General features: G+C 45.8%; 1 protein-coding gene across 3 annotated transcripts in view; it reads right to left on the reverse strand.

Moving 5' to 3' along the window:
* The window catches only part of LOC144492533 (alpha-1,3-mannosyl-glycoprotein 4-beta-N-acetylglucosaminyltransferase B-like), a 243,124-nt gene that overhangs the window by 61,830 nt on the left and 159,141 nt on the right, over positions 1 to 22,153 (reverse strand). For all 3 annotated transcript variants that reach the window (XM_078210655.1, XM_078210648.1, XM_078210664.1), the window contains exons 5-6: positions 15,940 to 15,986; positions 14,361 to 14,474 (exon numbers count right to left, since the gene is read on the reverse strand). In XM_078210655.1, the coding sequence (XP_078066781.1) occupies positions 14,361 to 14,474; positions 15,940 to 15,986 (161 nt within the window). The remainder of the gene's footprint in view (positions 1 to 14,360; positions 14,475 to 15,939; positions 15,987 to 22,153) is intronic.

Here is a 22,153-nt window from a genome sequence, read left to right on the forward strand (position 1 = left end):
CAAAAGAAGATCATGTAGATCATCTGCTGAAATAGAATGGACATTGCTGACACATTTCGCTGAATGGTATCTCCCAATAAGCATTGCCCTAACATTAGAATACCAGCCTAACATGATAATATAACTATTAAATTGTTAACAACTCCGAGGAATCAAGGGTAGAATTTTACATCTGCTGGGCAGGCATGAGCCTGACCCGAAAATGCATTAAATAGCATGAGATGACATTGGGTACTTATCCCAATATCATTGTGCGCTCGCACGATATTTCAGTCAGCAGGCACAGGTGAGGATCGGCAAGTAATGTAATGTAATGTTTATTTATTAGTCACAAGTAAGTCTTACATTAACACTGCAATTAAGTTCCTGTGAAATTCCCCTAGTTGTCACACTCCGGCACCTGTTCAGGTCACTGCACCTAACCAGCACGTCTTTCAGAATGTGGGAGGAAACCGGAGCACCCGGAGGAAACCCATACAGACACGGGGAGAATGTGCAAACTCCACACAGACAGTGACCCAAGGTTGGAATTGAACCCAGGTTCCTGGCGCTGTGAGGCAGCAGTGCTAACCACTGTGCTACCGTGCCACCCGTCAACATGCCTGTCAACAATTGTGCTGCTTGTTGAGGGGATGAAATCCCCAACTGACCAACATTTTACGTGCCTCAAGCGATTTCAAGTTCATCACATGAGAAACACAGGTGGGTGGACCAGCCATTATTTAAACTTTTGGATTCAAGGTCGGGATAAAAGAGGAAAGGAGCAAATGCTGGTGAGCAGTTGAGAGTTTTAGGGAGTGAGTTGAGGTGGTGTTTTGGGGTTTTGAGAGAGTGATGAGAATGCTGAATTATGGAGTATTTATACAGAGAGCTTTCCATATTACCTTGCTGCAAACAGGATACCGGATTAAATTAAAGTAGCAACTTTTTTGAGTGTGATGAAAATCTTCACTCTATTACAAAGTCGTGTCCATTCTGCTAAACCTGGTACAAAAACTTGCAAGGTATTGACTAAGACCTTAAAGAACACTTTTCACCAAAACCTTTAATCATAGTGGAGAGATTTAGATGTCATCAACAGAGCTATGGAACCTAGCATAGAGTTGTGAGTTTGGTTCGACCCTCGAACACACTCTGCGAGACAGACTTGTTTGTGGACTTCAAAGTGAAGCAATTCAAAGACAATTGCTCACTGATAGCCCTTTAATACTAAGACTTGCTGTTGAGGTAGCAGTGTCCTTGGAATTGGCCACTAAAGAAGCTTCTCAAGTCAGAGCTGGCACCAAAATACACAAGATGAAATACAAAAGAAAATCTCTCAACACACAAGCATGACATAGGTATGCGTAAATGGGACATTCTCCACTGGAGTGTTGGTATTGAGAAAATAAATGTCGTAATTGTGGCAAGAAAGATCCATAACCAAGGCATGTTGGACCAGACAGAATTCTCAAATCTTGAAGAAAACTAAATGCAAGAAAGCACCCAAATCTACACAAATCTGCTCTTACCATTAATTGAGAATTTATTCATTGGATTGTCTGGTGGTAAACATTTCAGTAAGATAGACTTGTCCAAGCATACCTCCAAATGAATGCGGCAACTGAGATGCAACCACTGCTCATGATAGTTACTCATAAATGATTGCTCCGGTATTAACACCGACCTTTCAGAATAACCTCAGTGCCAGCCTTATTCCAAATATCAATGGACCAAATCCGAAGTGGCCTTAACAATGTTCAATGTTATTTGGACGACATTTTAATCACGGGTAAAGATGAAGAGGAATATTTACAGAACATAAAAGAAACACTGAAACAGCTAGCAAAGCACAATCTCTGTGTGAAGAAAGAAAAGTGCAATTTTTTCAAGTCATCGATAAGTTATCTAGTTCTAGGCCATGTGTTGATAAAGATGCATTCCACAAAGAACCTAAGAAAATGACCATAATTTTAGATGTGCCTAAATTGCAGAATATGGGCCCGATTTTACTGTTTTCGGGCGCAAAATCGCGGTAAAGTCGGGCGTCGGACCTATACCGTGATTTGCACCCAATTCCGAGCAGATTGCGGCTTTACTGGCACCCGATTCGGGCGCGGGTCCGGCCCGCACCCGAATCGGGCAGCCCGACAATTTAAATGCATTTGCATACATTTAAATCGACTTAATGAACTGCGCACCCAACTCTACCGCCAAATCCCACTTTACCGTCTTCTGGTCTGATGCGGATCCGCGCTCTAATCGACCTGCCGAATAAAATCCGAAGTCGCCACTGCAGCCTCCGAAGAGCGGGTTCAGAGACTGCAACGGCTCTCTAACCCAGCTCCTCCTCTGTGTGGGGCGGGGGGGGGGGGGGGGGGGGGGCAGGGGGAGGGGGTAGGGGGGGCGGGGGGTGGGAGGAGGTGAGGGGGTGTGACGTATCATCCTCTGGGGGGGGTGGGAGGGGAGGGGGTGTGACCAATCATCCCCGGGGGGGGTGTGGTGTTTCATCTTCTGGGGGGTGGGTGGGAGGGGAGGGGGTGTGACCGATCATCCCCGGGGGGGGGAGGAGAGGGGATGTGATGTATCATCCTCTGGGGGGGGCGGTAGGAGGAGAGGGGGCATGACCGATCATCCCCTGGGGGGGTGTGGTGTTTCATCCTCTGGGGGGAGGGTGGGAGGGGAGGGGGGTGTGACCGATCATCCCGTTGGGGGGCGGGGGGGGGGGGGGGGGGGAGGGGTGGGGTTGTGGAGGGGGGGTTGGGAGGAGAAGGGGTGTGACCGATCATCCCTGGGGGGGAGGGGGAGTGGGAGGAGAGGAGGTGTGACGTATCATCCTCTGGGGGCGGGGGGGGGGGGGGCACTGCCACTCTGCGGCCGATCAGTGGGGAGGGAGGGGGCAGAGGGTTCCGCGGAATTCTGAGGTGAATAATGACACTCGTGGTGTTTGAAGTATGCGGCCACTCCGGGAGAGGAGGGATTCGTTCCTCCGGTGGGGAGGAGGGATCGGCCGCAGAGTGGCAGCGGAACCCCCTGCCCCCTCCCTCCCCACCGATCGGCCGCAGAGTGGCAGCGCCCCCCCCACAGAGGATGATACGTCACACCCCCTCTCCTCCCACCGCCCCCCCCCCCCCCCCCCCCCCCCAGGGGATGATCGGTCACACCCCCTCCCCTCCCACCCCCCTCCCACAGAGGATGATACGTCACACCCCCTCTCCTCCCACCCCCAGGGGATGATTGGTCACACCCCCTCCCCTCCCCCCACCCCCCCCTCCCCAGAGGAATCGGACCGGAGCCGGCAAAACATGTATGGGCGCGCTGCGAAGAGGATTCCAGGCTCGGATCCGTATTACGCCCGGATCCCGCCCTCAGGCTCCGATTGGTAAAATTGGGCCCTATATCACAACTGAGATCTTTTTTGTTAAATTCTGTCTCTTCCTGTCCCACTCTGCTTGTCTTTACCCAGGTCACTATACGGTTCTGATGCCTAGGTCTCGAGATTTCTAGGCCTCCCATCCCCTGAACCCTCCTCCCCTCTGCTATGTTGATAGAAGCCTCACTATTTTTGGATAAATGCTAAGCACCCCAAACACTTAACAAGATAAGTTGTCGGCAGCCTGGGATGTTGGGTGTGGCATCCTGAGCTATTCAATTAATATGTCAAAACACTCTTTAAATACTTCAGCACTTCATTGAGAACTTGCATTATTTTGAGTTTTGTATTTAAAAACTTCCCATTTTCAATTGACAATGGGGGAGTTTAATTTAGTGGCAGTAGAAAATAGAATTCTTGCACTTTGTACTACATTGAAATGTAGCCTAAAGAACAGTAATAGCTAGGTAAAGCATTGTTTCACAGAATAGATTGAAAATAATCAGAATGACTTGCATTGGATTTTCTGCTGCAGAATTCTGCTATGAATTGTTAAATTAGATATTGTATTAAAGTTCTTGTGGAAATTTTGTTGCAAGTATCTGAATACTTTTTTTATTTGCATTTAATACAGTATAATCTATTATCCTCCTTACAGTTGCCCCTATATCTGGGGTTGTTTCACCTATATGAAAAGTTTAAAGTTTATTTATTAATGTCACAAGTGGGCTTACATTAACACTGCAATGAAATTACTGTGAAAATCCCCCAGTCGCCATATTCCGGCGCCTGTTCGGGTACACTGAGGGAGAATTTAGCATGGCCAATGCACCTAACCAACACATCTTTCGGACTGTGGGAGGCAACCAGAGTACTCGGAGGAATCCCACACAGACACAGGGAGAACGTGCAGACTCTGCACGGAGGAGTGGCGGTTTAATTAACTTTGCTGCCAATGTCTCCAGACAGTCATTAGAAACAAACTTCTTCCTTTCTGTTAAAACATTAACTGTTCCTGATGACACCGGTCTCATGCTTGCACAAGCACAGGAGAGATTTGATTCAATTTATGCTCGGTCAAATCTAACCTGTCCCAGCCAAACAAAGGTTGTAGCATGGGCAAAAAAGACACAAAATAACACAGGATAGTGCTATGGTAATGTTACTGTACAATCATTGAGAGGCCTTCACTAAAGCTGTTGATATATGAGATGGAATGTTATGGTTGCCTGCTATTGGGCTACAGGATGGGGGCCTGATTAATTCCCTGGGTGGGAAAGTGTGGGATCCGTTCAATGAGGGGTTATGGTCACCTGTAAAAATGGAAATGATTTTTGGGGATATTAGACCGGTCGCTAAAAGTAGAAAAGAGATCTCCATTTGATAACAAGAGAAGAAGGTGCGTTAAAGTGGTAGCAGGCAACTTCCCCACAGCCCTGAAGTAACTCAGCATGGTCCCATCTTCGTGCTTAAAATCTAGATGGGAGCAAATGATATATTTTCCAGCTTTTAAGAACATAAGAACATAAGAAATAGGAGCAGGAGTAGGCCATCTAGCCCTTCGAGCCTGCCCCGCCATTCAATAAGATCATGGCTGATCTGACGTGGATCAGTACCACTTACCCGCCTGATCCCCATAACCCTTAATTCCCTTACCGATCAGGAATCCATCCATCCGCGCTTTAAACATATTCAGCGAGGTAGCCTCCACCACCTCAGTGGGCAGAGAATTCCAGAGATTCACCACCCTCTGGGAGAAGAAGTTCCTCCTCAACTCTGTCTTAAACCGACCCCCCTTTATTTTGAGGCTGTGTCCTCTAGTTTTAACTTCCTTACTAAGTGGAAAGAATCTCTCCGCCTCCACCCTATCCAGCCCCCGCATTATCTTATAAGTCTCCATAAGATCCCCCCTCATCCTTCTAAACTCCAACGAGTACAAACCCAATCTCCTCAGCCTCTCCTCATAATCCAAACCCCTCATCTCCGGTATCAACCTGGTGAACCTTCTCTGCACTCCCTCCAATGCCAATATATCCTTCCTCATATAAGGGGACCAATACTGCACACAGTATTCCAGCTGCGGCCTCACCAATGCCCTGTACAGGTGCATCAAGACATCCCTGCTTTTATATTCTATCCCCTTCGCAATATAGGCCAACATCCCATTTGCCTTCTTGATCACCTGTTGTACCTGCAGACTGGGCTTTTGCGTCTCATGCACAAGGACCCCCAGGTCCCTTTGCACGGTAGCATGTTTTAATTTGTTTCCATTGAGATAGTAATCCCATTTGTTATTATTTCCTCCAAAGTGTATAACCTCGCATTTCTCAACGTTATACTCCATTTGCCATATCCTCGCCCACTCACTCAGCCTGTCCAAATCTCTCTGCAGATCTTCTCCGTCCTCCACACGATTCACTTTTCCACTTATCTTTGTGTCGTCTGCAAACTTCGTTACCCTACACTCCGTCCCCTCCTCCAGATCATCTATATAAATGGTAAATAGTTGCGGCCCGAGTACCGATCCCTGCGGCACGCCACTAGTTACCTTCCTCCAACCGGAAAAACACCCATTTATTCCGACTCTTTGCTTCCTGTCGGATAGCCAGTCCCCAATCCACTTTAACACACTACCCCCAACTCCGTGTGCCCTAATCTTCTTCAGTAGCCTTTTATGGGGCACCTTATCAAACGCCTTTTGGAAATCCAAAAACACCGCATCCACCGGTTCTCCTCCATCAACCGCCCTAGTCACATCTTCATAAAAATCCAACATGTTCGTCAAGCACGACTTTCCCCTCATGAATCCATGCTGCGTCTGATTGATCGAACCATTTCTATCCAGATGCCCTGCTATCTCCTCTTTAATAATGGATTCCAGCATTTTCCCTACTACAGACGTTAAGCTGACCGGCCTATAGTTACCCGCCTTTTGTCTCCTTCCTTTTTTAAACAGCGGCGTAACATTAGCCGTTTTCCAATCAACCGGCACTACCCCAGAATGCAACGAGTTTTGATAAATAATCACTAACGCATCCACTATTACCTCTGACATTTCTTTCAATACCCTGGGATGCATTCCATCCGGACCCGGGGACTTGTCCACCTTCAGTCCCATTAGTCTACCCAGCACTGCCTCTCTGGTTACATTAATTGTATTAAGTATTTCTCCTGCTGCCAACCCTCTATCGTTAATATTTGGCAAACTATTTGTGTCCTCCACCGTGAAGACCGACACAAAAAACTTATTTAAAGACTCAGCCATATCCTCATTTCCCACTATTAACTCCCCCCTCTCGTCCTCCAAGGGTCCAACATTCACTCTAGCCACTCTATTCCTTTTTATATATTTATAAAAACTTTTACTATCATTTTTTATATTAATTGCTAGCCTAGCTTCATAGTCTATCTATTTTCATTTCCATGTGTACAGAATTTCAGGGCTCTCTGGTTGTGTGGGTGATGTGCTGGGTAGAATGAAAGACACAAGAGTCTGCCCCGTTAAAATGCTCAACGCACAGGTTCTTGCCACGGGCTGGTTTTGTGGCAAGCATTCTCCTCGCTTCGGGAGACACCATAAGAAGAAAGACACAGATGCTAGTGCTGAGGTAGTTCGATATGATAGCAGGGGAGGAATCCTCATGACCAACCTTGCTTGGGGACCCTCAAATTCTGATGCCAGCTCTATTACTAATTGCGGGAGTCTGGGAAAAAACTGCTTCAACTTTTTGTGATGTGGGAGCAAAGAACAAATCCATTGAGAATTATAGACCAAACAACACAGAGGAAGCAATTTCTAATAGAGCTGTTTAAGCATTGGAGGATTACATGACTGGTCGGGAATGATCAATGCATCAGTGTTAGACCTTGCTTGGGGGATGCTCTTATATTATGGGGAGGCTGAATGATTGAGGAAGAAGCCATGATGCAGTGTTTGATGGCCAATGCCTTAGCTTCCACTGCAACACAAACAGAAGCCATTGCAGTGAAAACTCAATAAAGACTTGTGAGGTCGGTAACACAGACTGCTCTGATGCAAAATCAAACTGTTGGTATGCAACCCCATTGCATTGCTGCAATGCCACCTAGATAGAATCATAGAATCTCTACAGTGCAGAAGGAGGCTATTCGGCCTATCGAGTCTGCACCAATCACAATTCCACCCAGGCCCTATTCCCATAACCCCTCATATTTACCCTGCTAATCCCCCTGACACTCGGGTTAATTTAGCATGGCCAATCTACCGAACCGGCACATCCTTGGAGTGTGGAAGGAAACCAGAGCACACAGAGGAAACTCACGCAGACACAGGGAGAAAGTGCAAACTCCACACAGACAGTGACCCGAGGCCAGAATTGAACCAGGGTCCCTGGTGCTGTGAGGCAGCAGCGCTAACCACTGTGCCACCGTGCCAGATGACTGACATGGTTCAGTCAGTGAACCAGACTGACAGTGTTCAATGAGGCTTGCAGATACTCCAACAGATTGAGGCATCCCCCAGGGTACGTGGTGGTGCCTCTGTGGAGAACAAACCTGCTGCCTTCTGTCAGGATGACAGCATCGATTCTCCTCCCATCACTGCCACTCCACCTGTGTCCTTGCTGTTGCCCATCAGCCAGGCAGCCTAGATTTCTGCAGCCCATGCTGAGATGCTGCAGTCCAAAGCCAGGCCTCTAGGCCAACGGATGCTCGAGGTTGTCCTTTAGGGCCATCTGCGATCTTCTCCACTGAAAGTCAGCAGCCTTCCACAAACCAATGTGCAGCCACTGACATAACGCTGCCATGAAGCAGTAGGGCATGCAAAGACATCCATAGACAGGCACTAAGGAAATGCAGCAGGGTGATTATTGGTGTTTATATGCAATATGGCCTGGTTTGATTTTAAAAAATGGTTGTGGAATGTTTATTTTGTGCTGACTTTCATTTGATCATTGCGGCCAAGCAGACTCAACGATGGTCAGTTGCAAAATAAATATAAGGAGGTAATCCAGAAACTAGAATGGTTTAAAATGAACAAGGAGTAAGAATCAGATAGGTTATCTGTACTTAAACTTGATAAGGCACCAGGATTGGATGAGATGCATCCAAGGAAACTGAGGAAAAAGAGTGGAAATTGAGGCAGCATTGGCTGTTTTTTCAGTCTTCCTTAGACTCGGGATGGTGCTAGATGACTGGAGAATTGCAAATGTTATTCCCTTGTTCAAAAAAGATAAGCACCTAGAGGTCAGTCAGTTCAACTTCAGTGGTAGAGAAGCTTCTAAAAACAATAATTAGGGACAAAATTAATAGTCACATGGGCAAATGCAGGTTCATTAAGAAAAGTCAGCATGGATTTCATAAGGGAAAATCATGTTTAACTTGCTTATGTTTTTGAAGAGATGACAGTGAGGGTTGACAAGGGTGATAACGTAAGAACTAGAATCAGGAGTAGGCAATTCAGCCCCCTCGAGCCTGCTTCACCATTCTATATGATCATGGCTGATTTTTTCTCAGCCTTAATTCCATTTTCCTGCCCGTTCTCCATAATCCTTTAACCTATTACTATTTAAAAATCTGTCTAACTCCTCCTTAAATTTACTCAAAGCCCCGGCATCCACCACTCTCTGAGGTAGTGGATTCCACAGATTCATAACCCTTTGAGGGAAGTAGCTTCTCCTCATCTCTGTTTTAAATCTGCTACCCCTTATCCTAAAACTTTGGCCTCTTGTTCTAGATTGCCACACAAGGGGAAGCATCCGCTCTACGTCTAATTTAACAATACTTTTTATCATCTTACATACCTCAATTAGATCTCTTCTCATTCTTCTAAACTCTAGAGAGTAGAGACCTAAACTGCTCAATCTCTCTTTATAAGGCTAACCCCTCATCTCTGGAATCAATCTAGTGAATCTCCTCTGACCTGCCTTTAAAGCCACCACATCCTTCCTTAAATCTTAAATAAGGGAACCAAAACTGTACTCAGTACTCCAAGTGCAGTCCCACCAATGCCTTGTACAGTTATTTTATACTCTATTTCTTTAGCTATAAATGCCAAAATTCCATTTGCCTTCCTTATTACCTGCTTACTTGCAGACCAGTTTAATATGTAATGTTGATGTGCTATATCTGTACTTCCAAAATATATTTGATCACACAACAGACTTGTGATCAAAGTTATAACTCTGGAATAAAAAGAACATTAGCAACATGGATGTTGCAATTGGCTGAATGACAAGAACCAGCTAGTTTTCTTCCTGGTTGTATCACAGCTTGGTATGGCTCCTGCTCTGCCCAAGATTGTAAGAAACTACAAAAGGTCATGAATGTAGCCCAATCCATCACGCAAACCAGCCTCCCATCCATTGACTCTGTCTACACTTCCCGCTGCCTCAGCAAAGCAGCCAGCATAATTAAGGACCCCACGCACTCCGAAGTTCTCTCTTTCACCTTCTTCCATTGGGAAAAAGATACAAAAGTCTGAGGTCACGTACCAACCGATTCAAGAACAGCTTCTTCCCTGCTGCCGTCAGACTTTTGAATGGACCTACCTTGCATTAAGTTGATCTTTCTCGACACCCTACTATGACCATAACACTACATTCTGCACTCTCTTGTTTCCTTCTCTTTGAACAGTTGGGCTGGAGGAAGGTTTGCAGTGTAGTTATCCAGGGGTCGTGTTAGGACCCTTGCTCTTCCTCATATATATTAATGAACTAGACCTTGGTGTACAATTTCAAAGTTTGTGGGTAACACAAAACTTGAAAATATTGTGAACTGTGAAGAGTGTCGAACTTCAAAAGGACATAGACAAGTAGGAGTGAGCAGATAGGTAGCAGATGGAATTTAACGAGGAGAAATGTGAAGTGATTCATTTTGGTAGGAGAATAAAGAAAATAAAGGATACAACTCTGAAGGGGGTGCAAGAACAAAGGGAATATGTGCACCCATTGAAGGTGACAGGACAGTTGAGAGAGTGGTTTAAAAAAAAATCCAGTATCCTACGCTTTATTAATAGGAGCATAGAGTATAAGAGCAAGGTTACATTAATCTAATATAAGACAATAGTTCGGCTTCAGCTGGAATATTGTGCCCATTTCTAAGAACTGCACTTTAGAAAAGGTGTGAAGGCATTGGAGAGTGTGCAGCAAAGATTCATGTGAATGGTTCCAGTGATGAGGAATTTCAGTTATGAAGATAGATTGGAGAGGTTAGAACTGTTCTCTTGGGAGAGAAGATGGTAGAGAGGAGATTTGGCAGAGGTGTATAAAATCATGAAGGATCTGGACAGATTAGGTTGGGAGAAATTGCTTCCGATCATAAAAGGATCAAGAACAAGAGGGAACAGATTGGCAAAAGAAGCAAAAGCGATACGAGTGAATTTTTTCGCGCAGTGAGTGCTTAAGGGCTGGAACAAACTGCCTGAGAGTGCGGTGGAAGCAAGTTCAAAATGGCTACGAGGCATGGTGGCACAGTGGTTAGCACTGCTGCCTCACAGCACCAGGGAACCTGGTTCAATTCCAGCCTTTGGAGACTGTGTGAAGTTTGCATGTTCTCCCCATGTCTGCATGGGTTTCCTCTGGGTGCTCCGGTTTCCTCCCACAGTCCAAAGATGTGCAGGTTATGTGGTTTGACCATGGTAAATTGCCCCTTAGTGTATTGAGAGGTGTAGGTTAGAATTAGCCATGGTAGATATGTGGTGTTACGGGGATAGGGCAAGGGAGAACCTGGGTAAAACTCTGTCAGAGAGTCAGTGCAGACCTCCTTCTGCACAGTAGGGATTCTATGAAATGTATGAATCAGACTTTTATTTGAAAAGGAACAATAGGTGGGATTTCTTGCCTCCCCTCTTTCACAGCATGTTTTTCAGCAGTGGAGGGAGCCAGCCATTGGCTGGTAGTGGGATCTTCCAGTCCCATCGCTGTCCATGGGGTTTCCCATTGTTTGCACCTTCCGCTGCCAGGGAACCCGCAGCAGGGGCTCGCCATTGCCATCGTCCGGTCCCACCGGCAGGAATAGTTGGAAAATCCTGCCAAATGTGCAGAGTTATGGGGAGACGTTGGGAGATTGGCATTGCTCAATGGCATTGCACTGGCCCTCCAAATTGCTCATTTGGAGGGCCAGTGTAGACATGATGGGCCAAATAGCCACCTTCTGCTCTGTAAAAGTCTATGATTCTGTGATTGGGGTTGCATTTACTGTTCTTGCAGTTTCATGAGTTGATCATGGTTAGCCCAGCCAGGAAAGCACTGTGGGGTAAAGTTTCCAGTACTGCCCACCGCAGGAATCGTCATGGGCAGGATGGGCAATTTAACAGACAATTGAAAGCTCTGTTGACGTTGGGTGGAAATTTCTTGTCCCGGTGAGGGCAGGACTGGAAGATTCTACCCTCTGTCAGTTGCCTCCTCCCTTCCCCCTCAGCTGCTCATCACATAACTAGAGGCAGGGGCTGCCTGCTCCTGATGGCAAGGTTATACAGCTTGCAGCACGAACCTTGACACACTCTGCTGAGTAATGTAAAATGGTCTAGGCAATGGAAGCATTACTTAACATGGAGGCACAGCGGTTAGCACTGCTGCCTCACAGCGCCAGGGACCCGGGTTCAATTCCCAGCTTGGGTCACTGTCTGTGTGGAGCTTGCACATTCTCCCCGTGTCTCCGTGGGTTTCCTCCAGGTGCTCCGGTTTCCTCCCAGAATCCATAAGACGTGTTGGTTAGGTACAGTGGCCCTGCTAAATCCTCCCTCAGTGTAGCCAAACAGGCGCCAAAGTGTGGCGACAAAGGGGATTTTCACAGTAACTTCATTGCAGTGTTAATGTAAGCCTACTTGTGACACTAATAAATAAACTTTAAACAATGGTGCCTATTCAATGGTATTTTATGTGGTTTTCGTGATATGCATGCTGTCACTTTTGTGTGGCACAGTGGACTGATGCAGAATGAAAGTATCATGACTGCTGCTGGGATAGTGGACCTGCATGATTCCCTATGTGGGGGGGGATTTTCTGCTTCCGTTTTGGGGGACGGAAGTGGTGGTGAGAGCAGAAAATCCCACAGGAGGCCCGAAACGGCTTTTATTTTCCTGATACATTGTCCCCACTCGCTGCCAATGACACAACAGGGATTCTGACTTTGAAATTCAGGTTTCCAATTTATGTAGATTTTAATATCATTTTAAGGCTTTTACGCCTGATCGCCCCCAATCTCTCCCCGGATTGCCCATTCATGTTGGTGCAAGGGCATGCCATTGTTAAATACAACAGGTCCCCCATGACAGTCACCTGGCGAGCAGAACCCATTGGAGGCACATAGGTGAGTACAGCACCCAGGGGATAGAGAGTCATGCCCAGGCAGTATCCTAGCACTGCCCCCAGCACTGGGCTCCATGGTGGTATTGGGGGGTGGAGTTCCGTGGGGGGCATGCTAGGGGAGGGGGTTTGGAGTTCTGTGATTGGCCGGTGGGGGTGGTTGGTGGGGGGGGGGGGGGGGGGGGGGGGGGAGAGGGGGGGGATGGGGGTAGGGGAAGAGTACCTTGGTGGGGGAGGTGGGGAGTTCTGAATTGAAGGTAGGGTCCCGCGGTGGGGCAGTGTTTCTATTTTGACTTTTCAAAATTGTGGTGCCCTTTAAATCAGAGCCCGCGTTATGTCATGAGACCCACCCCTTAACTATTATTGCACCGAATGGCTAAAAATATGGCAGCCGGTGGCTTCCCCCCATCTTTCCCACCTGCCGCGCCACTCTGAAAAAAAATCAGAAGATTCTGCCTGATGTATAATCACAAAACAGCTTCATTTATTAGGGAGTGGCATCCCTTCCAGTAGTGGTACATCTTGAAGTTGACATGCAGTGTCTACAAAGCGACCTGTGAGCAGCTAATGGCAGTCCGTACCAAGGGGAAGCTTCACGCAATGTTGGATGCTCACTCTGCCTGCTTCTCTCTGGCAAGAGAGAATGAAAGGGATTCAGTTCTTTTTGGATGTGAAGCCTCAGTGACCTCCTTTATGCAAGTTTGGATGGCGAACTGGGAATTGTTGCAAACACTACCTGTTCCATCCTGGAAAGAACTGGATGCTTCAAAGTGTAATATAGCTGCCATCTTCACATCTGGCGGCAATGAGATCCTCGCCCTGCTCTGAAGCTACAATTGTGGGAGCAGCAGGTGGCAGGTTTCGGTGAGGACGTCCTTTGAAGTAGAAGCAGCTGATGCACAGTTCCTCACTGAGATCCTCGGAACATGCTTCATGGATCTGGGTTCCTGCTGAGATCTATCTTCCCCCCTCTTCCAACAGCTTGTCCTCCTCTGTGTCGCCTATGCTTATTCTCTAAGTCATTCGCGAGGGGTACGCAAACTGCTGTATCCATGTCTGGGAGCAAGTGGCTTGTGCAGACTCCGAGAATTCAGGACAAGTTCCTTCAGCACGTGTCACACCACTTCCTGAACTTCAGTGACATTATAGAATGCTAGAAACTTCCAAATACTTCTACAATCACAGCAAGGGTCAATAGAAATCAATCAGCAACTAACGTGAAAGTAACTGGTAATTCCTTTAAATAATGCTGGTAGGGGCTGCTCCCAGAGTGTTCAATTGTTTAAGCGTTAACTGGAGTATTGAACTCCAAAATGGCAATGCTGTCGTCAAATCAGTGTTACATTGACATCAGCATCTGCCTACTCAGCATATTTCCTGCAGATGCTCGCTATGCACATGCTAAATCCTCAGCAAAACAACATCTAGCTGTGTCCTCACCAGAACAGAAGTGCGCATGAATGTCATGGATAGCATTAAATAAACAGGTGCTCAAGAGCCAAGTTTAGTGACCGTAAACTCCACCGTCCACAAACTCCATCTTGACCAAAACTCTGCCACACGCAATGCATTAAGGTGAGTTCGTGCTCAAAGTGGAAAATGTAATGGAGGCTTCCTGATGTAAAGAGATCCCTCCCAATATCTTTCTCAGTTATATCGTAACATCTGTGTGATGGTTTTAGCTGGAAATTATAGCAGCTTCATAATTTACAGGGAAGACTTACTTCACTCTCTGCTGAGAATCTCCAAAGGTTTCCCTCAGATTGGAGAGGTCAGGATAAAAATTAGCAGAAGGGGAGATGATCTCGAGAAGTCCTGCTTGTATTTCATAGGAGTACCTGTGGGCAGCACACCAATAACCCAGAGTTATCAACTTTCAGAACAAACCTGCAGATTTTCTGCTGACTTGCAAAAATAATTTACTTTCACACTTATAGAGTTTGAGATTGCATTGTGTGATCTTATTGACCAATGCACTAACTAAGCTATTACAACCATTAACAAGTTTATTTAAATGGGTTAACATTGTTACTAAGGTAGTGAAAAAGGAACTTATCTCAAGACCCACTAACAGGTTTATTCCTAGTATCCCTCAGCGTAATTTCAACCCATTTCTGTCACAGAAAATCATAGAATCATAGAATCATAGAATCCTACAATGCAGAAGGAGGCCATTCGGCCCATCGAGTCTGCACCGACCACAATCCCATCCAGGCCCTATCCCCATAACCCCATGCATTTACCCTAGCTAATCCCCCTAACACTATGGGGCAATTTAGCATGGCCAATCCACCTAACCCGCACATCTTTGGACAGTGGGAGGAAACCGGAGCGCCTGGAGAAAAACTACACAGACACGGGGAGAATGTGCAAACCCCACACAGACAGTGACCCAAGCCGGGAATTGAACCTGGTCCCTGGCACTGTGAGGCAGCAGTGCTAACTACTGTGCCACCATGCCGCCCAAAATGTCATGTACTTTTCCATATTCTTCTGATAGTAAATACTTCAAAACACTCTGGTGACTATTACAATGTATTAGCAGAATCCATGAAAGATTAACTTAGGAACAGAACTAGGAATAACCTTAAAGTTGGTTTATACTAGTCAGGAAGCTAAGAGTGGGTATCACAATTTCCTCTCGACTCTACGTCAGTCCAATTTTTCATTTCATTTTCAATTTGGAGTTAACTCTTTCACTGAGGTAACAGAGAAAGGAATTTGGTATAAGTCGATTAAACTTTTTCCAATACGTGCTCCCAGATGAGGCTCCTGTCTATGTGTGCAAAATCTGAAATGAACCTGTCAGTATAAGGATAAGCACACTGAAGGGCTGATCTTATCAACGTGCTACCAGCAGACAGACCCAGCAGTCACCTGGGGAATTGCTAGTACACTGCCCAAGATACATGACCTGTGCACAAGCTCTTCACCAGCAGCCCAATTATGGTTCACGTTTAAAATTAGTTTCCGAGTTTATGCAAAGTCATTGTTTTGTTTTAAATTGGTAAACTCTCTACACTTTCCTTCATATTAATCTCTCTTAACCTCCTATGGTCAGATGAAACTGTAATAGGGAAGATATCAAGCACCTGCTTTGTAGGCTTCTGTCAGCACTACTGGAAAATGGTTGTCAGGGGATGAGCAAAGGCTTTGGGGATCTTCTGCTTCCCTTGCCCTCTACTCCCCATCTCCTTATTGTGCCAAGGTGGAATTAGAGGGGCAGTAAATTTGCATTCCAGCCCATCAGCTGTTGCTACAATATATTGTTTTCCACTATCAACTGGTTAAAGTCAGACTTACGTATTTTGTAAATTCTCGGCCAATTTATTTACATAACTTTCTTCCACCTGTAGAATAAGAACAGAAAAAATATATTTAAGGAGTTAATATTTCACAGTGAAGGTGTTCATTTTAACTTTTGATGACTACAGGAATACATTTTGTATTTTGTTCTTCGATATTAGTACCAGTCACTTCTGGGTAAGGTGCAGTGTGTTGAGATGCAAGACTTAATCTCTCAACTGTGCAGGTTAAATGTTGCGGCCCAATTTCCCTGATCCTGCAAGCGTGCGATTGGTATACTGCAGAATTAATCCTGCACAATGCAGCTCTTCCTACTCTGTCCCAACAATTTAACTTTATCCTTGACCCTAACAAATATCCCCTTCTACAGCAGTGTTCATGAACAGCCGCCCTGCAGCTTTGTGATATAGTTTTGGGGCCCATTAGGATCTGGTTGAGCTCATTTCAAATCTACAGCAATAGAAAGAGGAGACTTCAATCCCATCAATCTAAACTACATTAGATCCTAGATCTCAAGGGTAAAGGGAACTGTCCTAGCCCACCAGTGTGGTGCATTAATTCTCATCTCGCTAAATAAATAGAAATGACAATACAGGTAGGTCAGCATGATGAATGAACCGACTAACCACACATTAAAGGTCAAAGTGCTGTATTGTACTATAGTGGTTTTGGTTGGAACAGGAAGTCACAAATCTCCTGTAGCCTAATAGATGATCCAATAATTCTGGTCGCAGCAATCCTGCTTTGATAAGAAAGGTTAACCTTGCATTTGGACTCGAGTGTACAAGGGCCAGAGTTGCAGAGATGTTACCAGGAACACAGCTGCTTAAACAAGACTAACTGTGTGATGAGCTTCCAACCTCACATCCTATTTTCACCCCCAAAACATTGTCCGACTTCACCCCTGCCTCAGATCATCTGCTGCTGAAGCCCTCCTTCGTGCCTTTGTTACCTTTAGATTTGACCATTCCAATGCATTCCTGGCAAGTCTCCCACATTCTACCCTTTGTAAACGTGAGGTCATCCAAACTTCTGTTGCCAGTGTCTTGACTAGCACTAGGTCCTGTTCCTCGACCACACGATGCTTGCTGACCTACACTAACTCCCAGCCAAGCAGAATCTCAATTTTAAAATCTTCATCCTTGTTTTCAAATCCCTCAATATCCTAACACATCCCTCTTTCTGTAATCTCCTCCAGCTCCACAACCCTCCAAGATATCTGCCCCCATTGAATTCTGGTCTCTTGAGCATATTAATTGCTCCATCTTTGGTGGTCATGCCCTCAGTTGCTTGGACCCTATAGGCTCTGAATTCCTTCCTGACATTTCTCTGCCTGTCTACCTAGCTTTTCTCCTTTAAGACACTACTTAATGCCTATCTCTTTGAGAAAGCTTTTGGTCGTCTGACCTAATATCTCCTTTTGTGGCTTGGTGTCATATTTTGTTTGATAATGTCCCTATGAAGCACTTTGGGACACTTTATTAGTTTAAAGGGGTTATATAAATATACATTGTTGTTGTTGTAGTAACTGTGGGATAGATTTTTGTCTTCGCAGCTTGAGTAGTAATCTGGGGAAGTGGATCACCTTCCCATTTTAGAATCGACCCACTATCCATCCTGTTCAGTGGAATGAAAATCAACCGTGTTCTATAATATCCCTTGATTCAGAAGCAAGCAAGCAAACCGTCGGCTATTGGGTGTTAGGGCACGGGTCCTGGTAGAAGCGAACCTTCAGTGTGAGCCCAGGAGTCGGTGGAACTAGACCTGTACCTGTACTGAGCTTGTTTGTCTGTCGTTTTTGATTTGATTTATTATTGTCACATGTACTAATATACGGTGAAAAGTATTGTTTCTTGCATGCTATACAGACAAAGCATACCGTTCATAGAGAAGATAATGCAGAATGTAGTGTTACAGTCATATCTAGGGTGCAGAGAAAGATCAACTTAATATGAGGGAGGTCCATTCAAAAGTCTGATGGCAGCAGGGAAGAAGCTGTTCTTGATTCGGTTGGTAGGTGTCCTCAGACTTTTGTATCTCTTTCCCCGAAAGGTAAAAGGTGGAAGAGAGTATGTCTGGGCTGCGTGGTGTCCTTAATTATACTGGCTGCTTTCCCGAGGCAGCGGGAAGTGTAGACAGAGTCAATGGATGGGAGGCTGGTTTGTGTGGATGGACTGGGCTTCGTTCATGACCCTTTGTAGTTTCTTGCGGTCTTGGACAGAGCTGGAGCCATATAAAGCTGTGATACAACCAGAAAGAATGTTTTTTATGGTGCATCTGTCAAAGTAGTTTATCTATCCTTCAATAAATCACTGTTGTGATTCAAGGTTTCTTTGTCGTGAAACCTCCCGTTACAATATTGGTGACGAGAATATATCAGCCTACAACTGCTAAGATGTCAACATCTGGAGGGGGAAGGGTGAGTCCTTGAAAACATGTAAGGAAGGTAAAAGGTTGTTGTGCCAATCATAGTTGAGTAGCTATGACACTGTTTGGGAAAATCGATTTGCCTGATACAGAGGTTGAAAACTCGAGCCAATACGCTGAAAGACTTTGATACTTTTTCACAGCCAATAAAATAACTTCTGGAGAAAAGCAGAAAGTTATTTTACTCACTGTTTGCCACCCTCAAACATATAACTTCAAAAGAAACCTTGCATCTCCGGAAGCACCGGGTACAAAATCCTTTGACCAGTGAGTTGTACTAGTAAGGAACGACTACACCCCCTGACACTCCATTATTATGCAACAATTTAATTTCCACTCAGCTGTTAGGGACCCAGGGAGAGAGTTTCTGCTCTTGTCACCAGGCTTCACCAAATGGCCTTGGGTCACTGTCTGTGTGGAGTTTGCACATTCTCCTGTGTGGGTTTCCTCCGGGTGCTCCTGTTTCCTCCCACAGTCCAAAGATGTGTGGGTTAGGTGGATTGGCCATGATAAATTGCCCCCTGGCGTCAGGGAGACTAGCTAGGGTAAATGCATGGGGTTATGGTGATAAGGCCTGGGTGGGATTGTGGTTTGTGCAGACTTGATGGGCCGAATGGTCTCCTTCTGCACTGTAGGATTCTACAATTCTACACAGTGAGTTTGGCCCATCTCTAAGTAATGTATAATGGGATCGTCTCATATGCGGTGTTAACAGTTTGAGCATCCAAAAGAAGCAGCTTGTAGAAGCTAAAATGTCCCTCGATAAAGCGGTTGAATTGGCTCAAAAGACAGAGTGTTGAACAGAGCACTTTTGAACTGCAAGGCGTGCAGGGCGAGGTGAACAAAATTTGACAGGAAACAGCAGCTGCTCAGATTACCAGAAGTGAGGGCCCAGCGGAGCCCAAGAGAAGGAAGAGAAATCGTCAGCCACAAGGGTGATGGAGACCATCCCCAAGACAGATGCAAATGTAAATCGTTCATTTGTTTTAGGTATAACCAGAAGGGTCACATACAAACCAGCGCAGAGTCAGACAGACAGTGCCTAGTTTACAGAAGGATAAACAAGGACTCCAAGGACTCCTGCCTCTCAGTGCCAGGGACCCGGGTTCGATTCCCGGCTCGGGTCACTGTTTGTGCGGAGTCTGCACATTCTCCCCGTGTCTGTGTGGGTTTCCTCCAGGTGCTACGGTTTCCTCCCATAGTCCAAAAGACAATATGTGAGGTTACCCTTTCAGCATATCATGGAAAGCTTCCTGCAAGGGATACCCAGAGTGGTCATGTATCTGGATGAAGTCTTAATAACAACGGTGTCACCCGAGGGGCATAGGACCAATTTAGAGGAAGTCGTCAAAAGATTCAAAGAAGCCGGTGTCTGCTAAAAAATAGAAAAATGTACTTTTCAGGCAGATGAGGTTGTGTATTTAGGATTCAGAGTCAATCCAAAAGGATTGCACCCATTAGAAGAAAAGATAAAGGCAACAAAACAGGTGCCTGTGCTGAAGAATGTAACAGAGTTGAAGTCCTTCTTAGGGATGGTCAACTGTTATGGCTGTTTTTACCCAAATTGTCTGCCATTTTGGCACCCTAAACCGATCTCTAAAAATACATCAAATCTGGCAATGGGAAGATTCTCACAGGAAAGCCTTGGACCAAGTAAAGCAGGCCCTACAATCATCTACCTTACTTGTCCATTTTGACCCAGGCAAGCAGATCATAGCGATGTGTGATGCATCATCTTAGAATCATAGAATCATAGAAACCCTACAGTACAGAAAGAGGCCATTCGGCCCATCGAGTCTGCACCGACCACAATCCCACCCAGGCTCTACCCCCATATCCCTACACATTTTACCCGCCAATCCCTCTAATCTACGGATTCCAGGACACTAAGGGGCAATTTTAGCATGGCCAATCAACCTAATCCGGACATCTTTGGACTGTGGGAGGAAACCGGAGCACCCGGAGGAAACCCACGCAGACACGAGGAGAATGTGCAAACTCCACACAGACAGTGACCCAAGCCGGGAATCAAACCCAGGTCCCTGGAGCTGTGAAGCAGCAGTGCTAACCACTGTGCTACCGTGCCGCCCTTGTGACATAAGGGCCGAAAGATGGAAGAAGGCATGGAACGGCTTGTCGCTTGTACTTCCAGGACCTTGTCTGATGCCAAACGGAGGTATTTGCAGAAAGGGGATAATATAACATAGATAATATAAAAAGAATCTAGCAGATGTATTCACTATCAAGAAGTTTCATCAGTATGTGTACGGCAGCCATTTCACCATTGCCCCGGATCATAAGCTGTTGCTACGGTTATTCCGCAAAGAACCCGTCCTGCTGAACACATTAGCCCAAGTACAAAGATGAGCCTCACAGTTAGCTGCCTATCACTACACATTTCTGCACAGGTCAGGGACACAAATCTCAAATGCTGATGCTCTAGGTTGGCCCCCACTTCCACGGACAGTATCTGTGCCATCTGTTCCACAGGAAACAGTACTTGCTTTGAATTTTCTGGACATTTGCCAGCCCACATCACGGCATAGACCCAGAAGGAGCCAGTCCTTTTGAAAGTTAAGAGAATTGTTTTGACAGGCTGACATTTTGACAGGTCCGGCCCTATTTGCAGCGTAGGGATGAAATCAGCTGCGAAGTTGGGGTGCTTTTGTGGGGAGCCGAATGATAATACCACTCTGGAATGCCAGCCACTCCTCCAGCCGTTGTACAGTTCACATCCTGGGCAAATCAAGATGAAGATGTTGGCCAGCAGCTACATTTGGTGTCCAGGAATTGGCAAAGAGATAGACATGTGATCAACTCTTACCAACATCGCCAAACACAGCAGACCTTCTGCTGGCAGCAAACTCACACCCTTGGCAGCGGCCTGGCCACCCTTGGATGAGGCTCCATGTTGATTTCACTGGCCATTTCATGGGGATGATGTTTTTGATCCTGGTGGATGCCCACTCGAAATGGTTTGATGTGTAAATCATGTGTTGTCATTGTAGACAAGCTGTGACAAATATTCGCAATTCATGGCATACCAAAGGTAATTGTTTCTGACAATGGCACCATTCTTACAGCCAAGGTCTTTCAGCACTTTGTCAGAACACATGACATCCAGCACATATACATGGCCCCACACCACCCTACTTCCAATGGTTTGGAAGCAAGGGCAGTGCAAACTTTCAAGGCATCAATGAGGAAACAATCCAACAGAACTACTGCCTTCTGATTAGCCTATAACACCACCCCTCATGCTACTACAGGGATTATACTGGCTGAATTGTTAGAGGGAGTGCAGCTTAAGTACCCAGGAAGATAATTCGAAAGGATGTGTTTATTATCGACCCCTTTAAGGGGTGGGTGTTCGTGGGTCACATGACCCTGCTGGGGCCTATCAGAGGGAAGTTCATAAACTGTCACCAATTGGGCATGGACCTTGGTACAAGAGAACCTTCAGTGTGAGTCCAGGAGTTGGTGGAATTAGACCTGTATTTGTACTGAGCTTGTTTGTATACAGTTATCCATCCTTCAATGAATCATCATTGTGATTAAAGGTTTCTTCGATGTGAAACCTTGCAATACAATACTTTCACATAGGAATATAAGAACTAGGAGCATGAGTAGGCAACTTAGCCCCAAGCCTGCTCCGCCATTTAACACGATCATGGCTAATCTCATCCTGGCTTCAACTCCACTTTCCTGCCCGTTCACCAAAACCCTTACTAATTGATGCGCTATCAATTAGGCAAAAGACTACTTGTGTGCCAATACAACTGTC

Source organism: Mustelus asterias, chromosome 1 (genome assembly GCF_964213995.1).
Source record: "Mustelus asterias chromosome 1, sMusAst1.hap1.1, whole genome shotgun sequence".
NCBI lineage: Eukaryota > Metazoa > Chordata > Chondrichthyes > Carcharhiniformes > Triakidae > Mustelus > Mustelus asterias.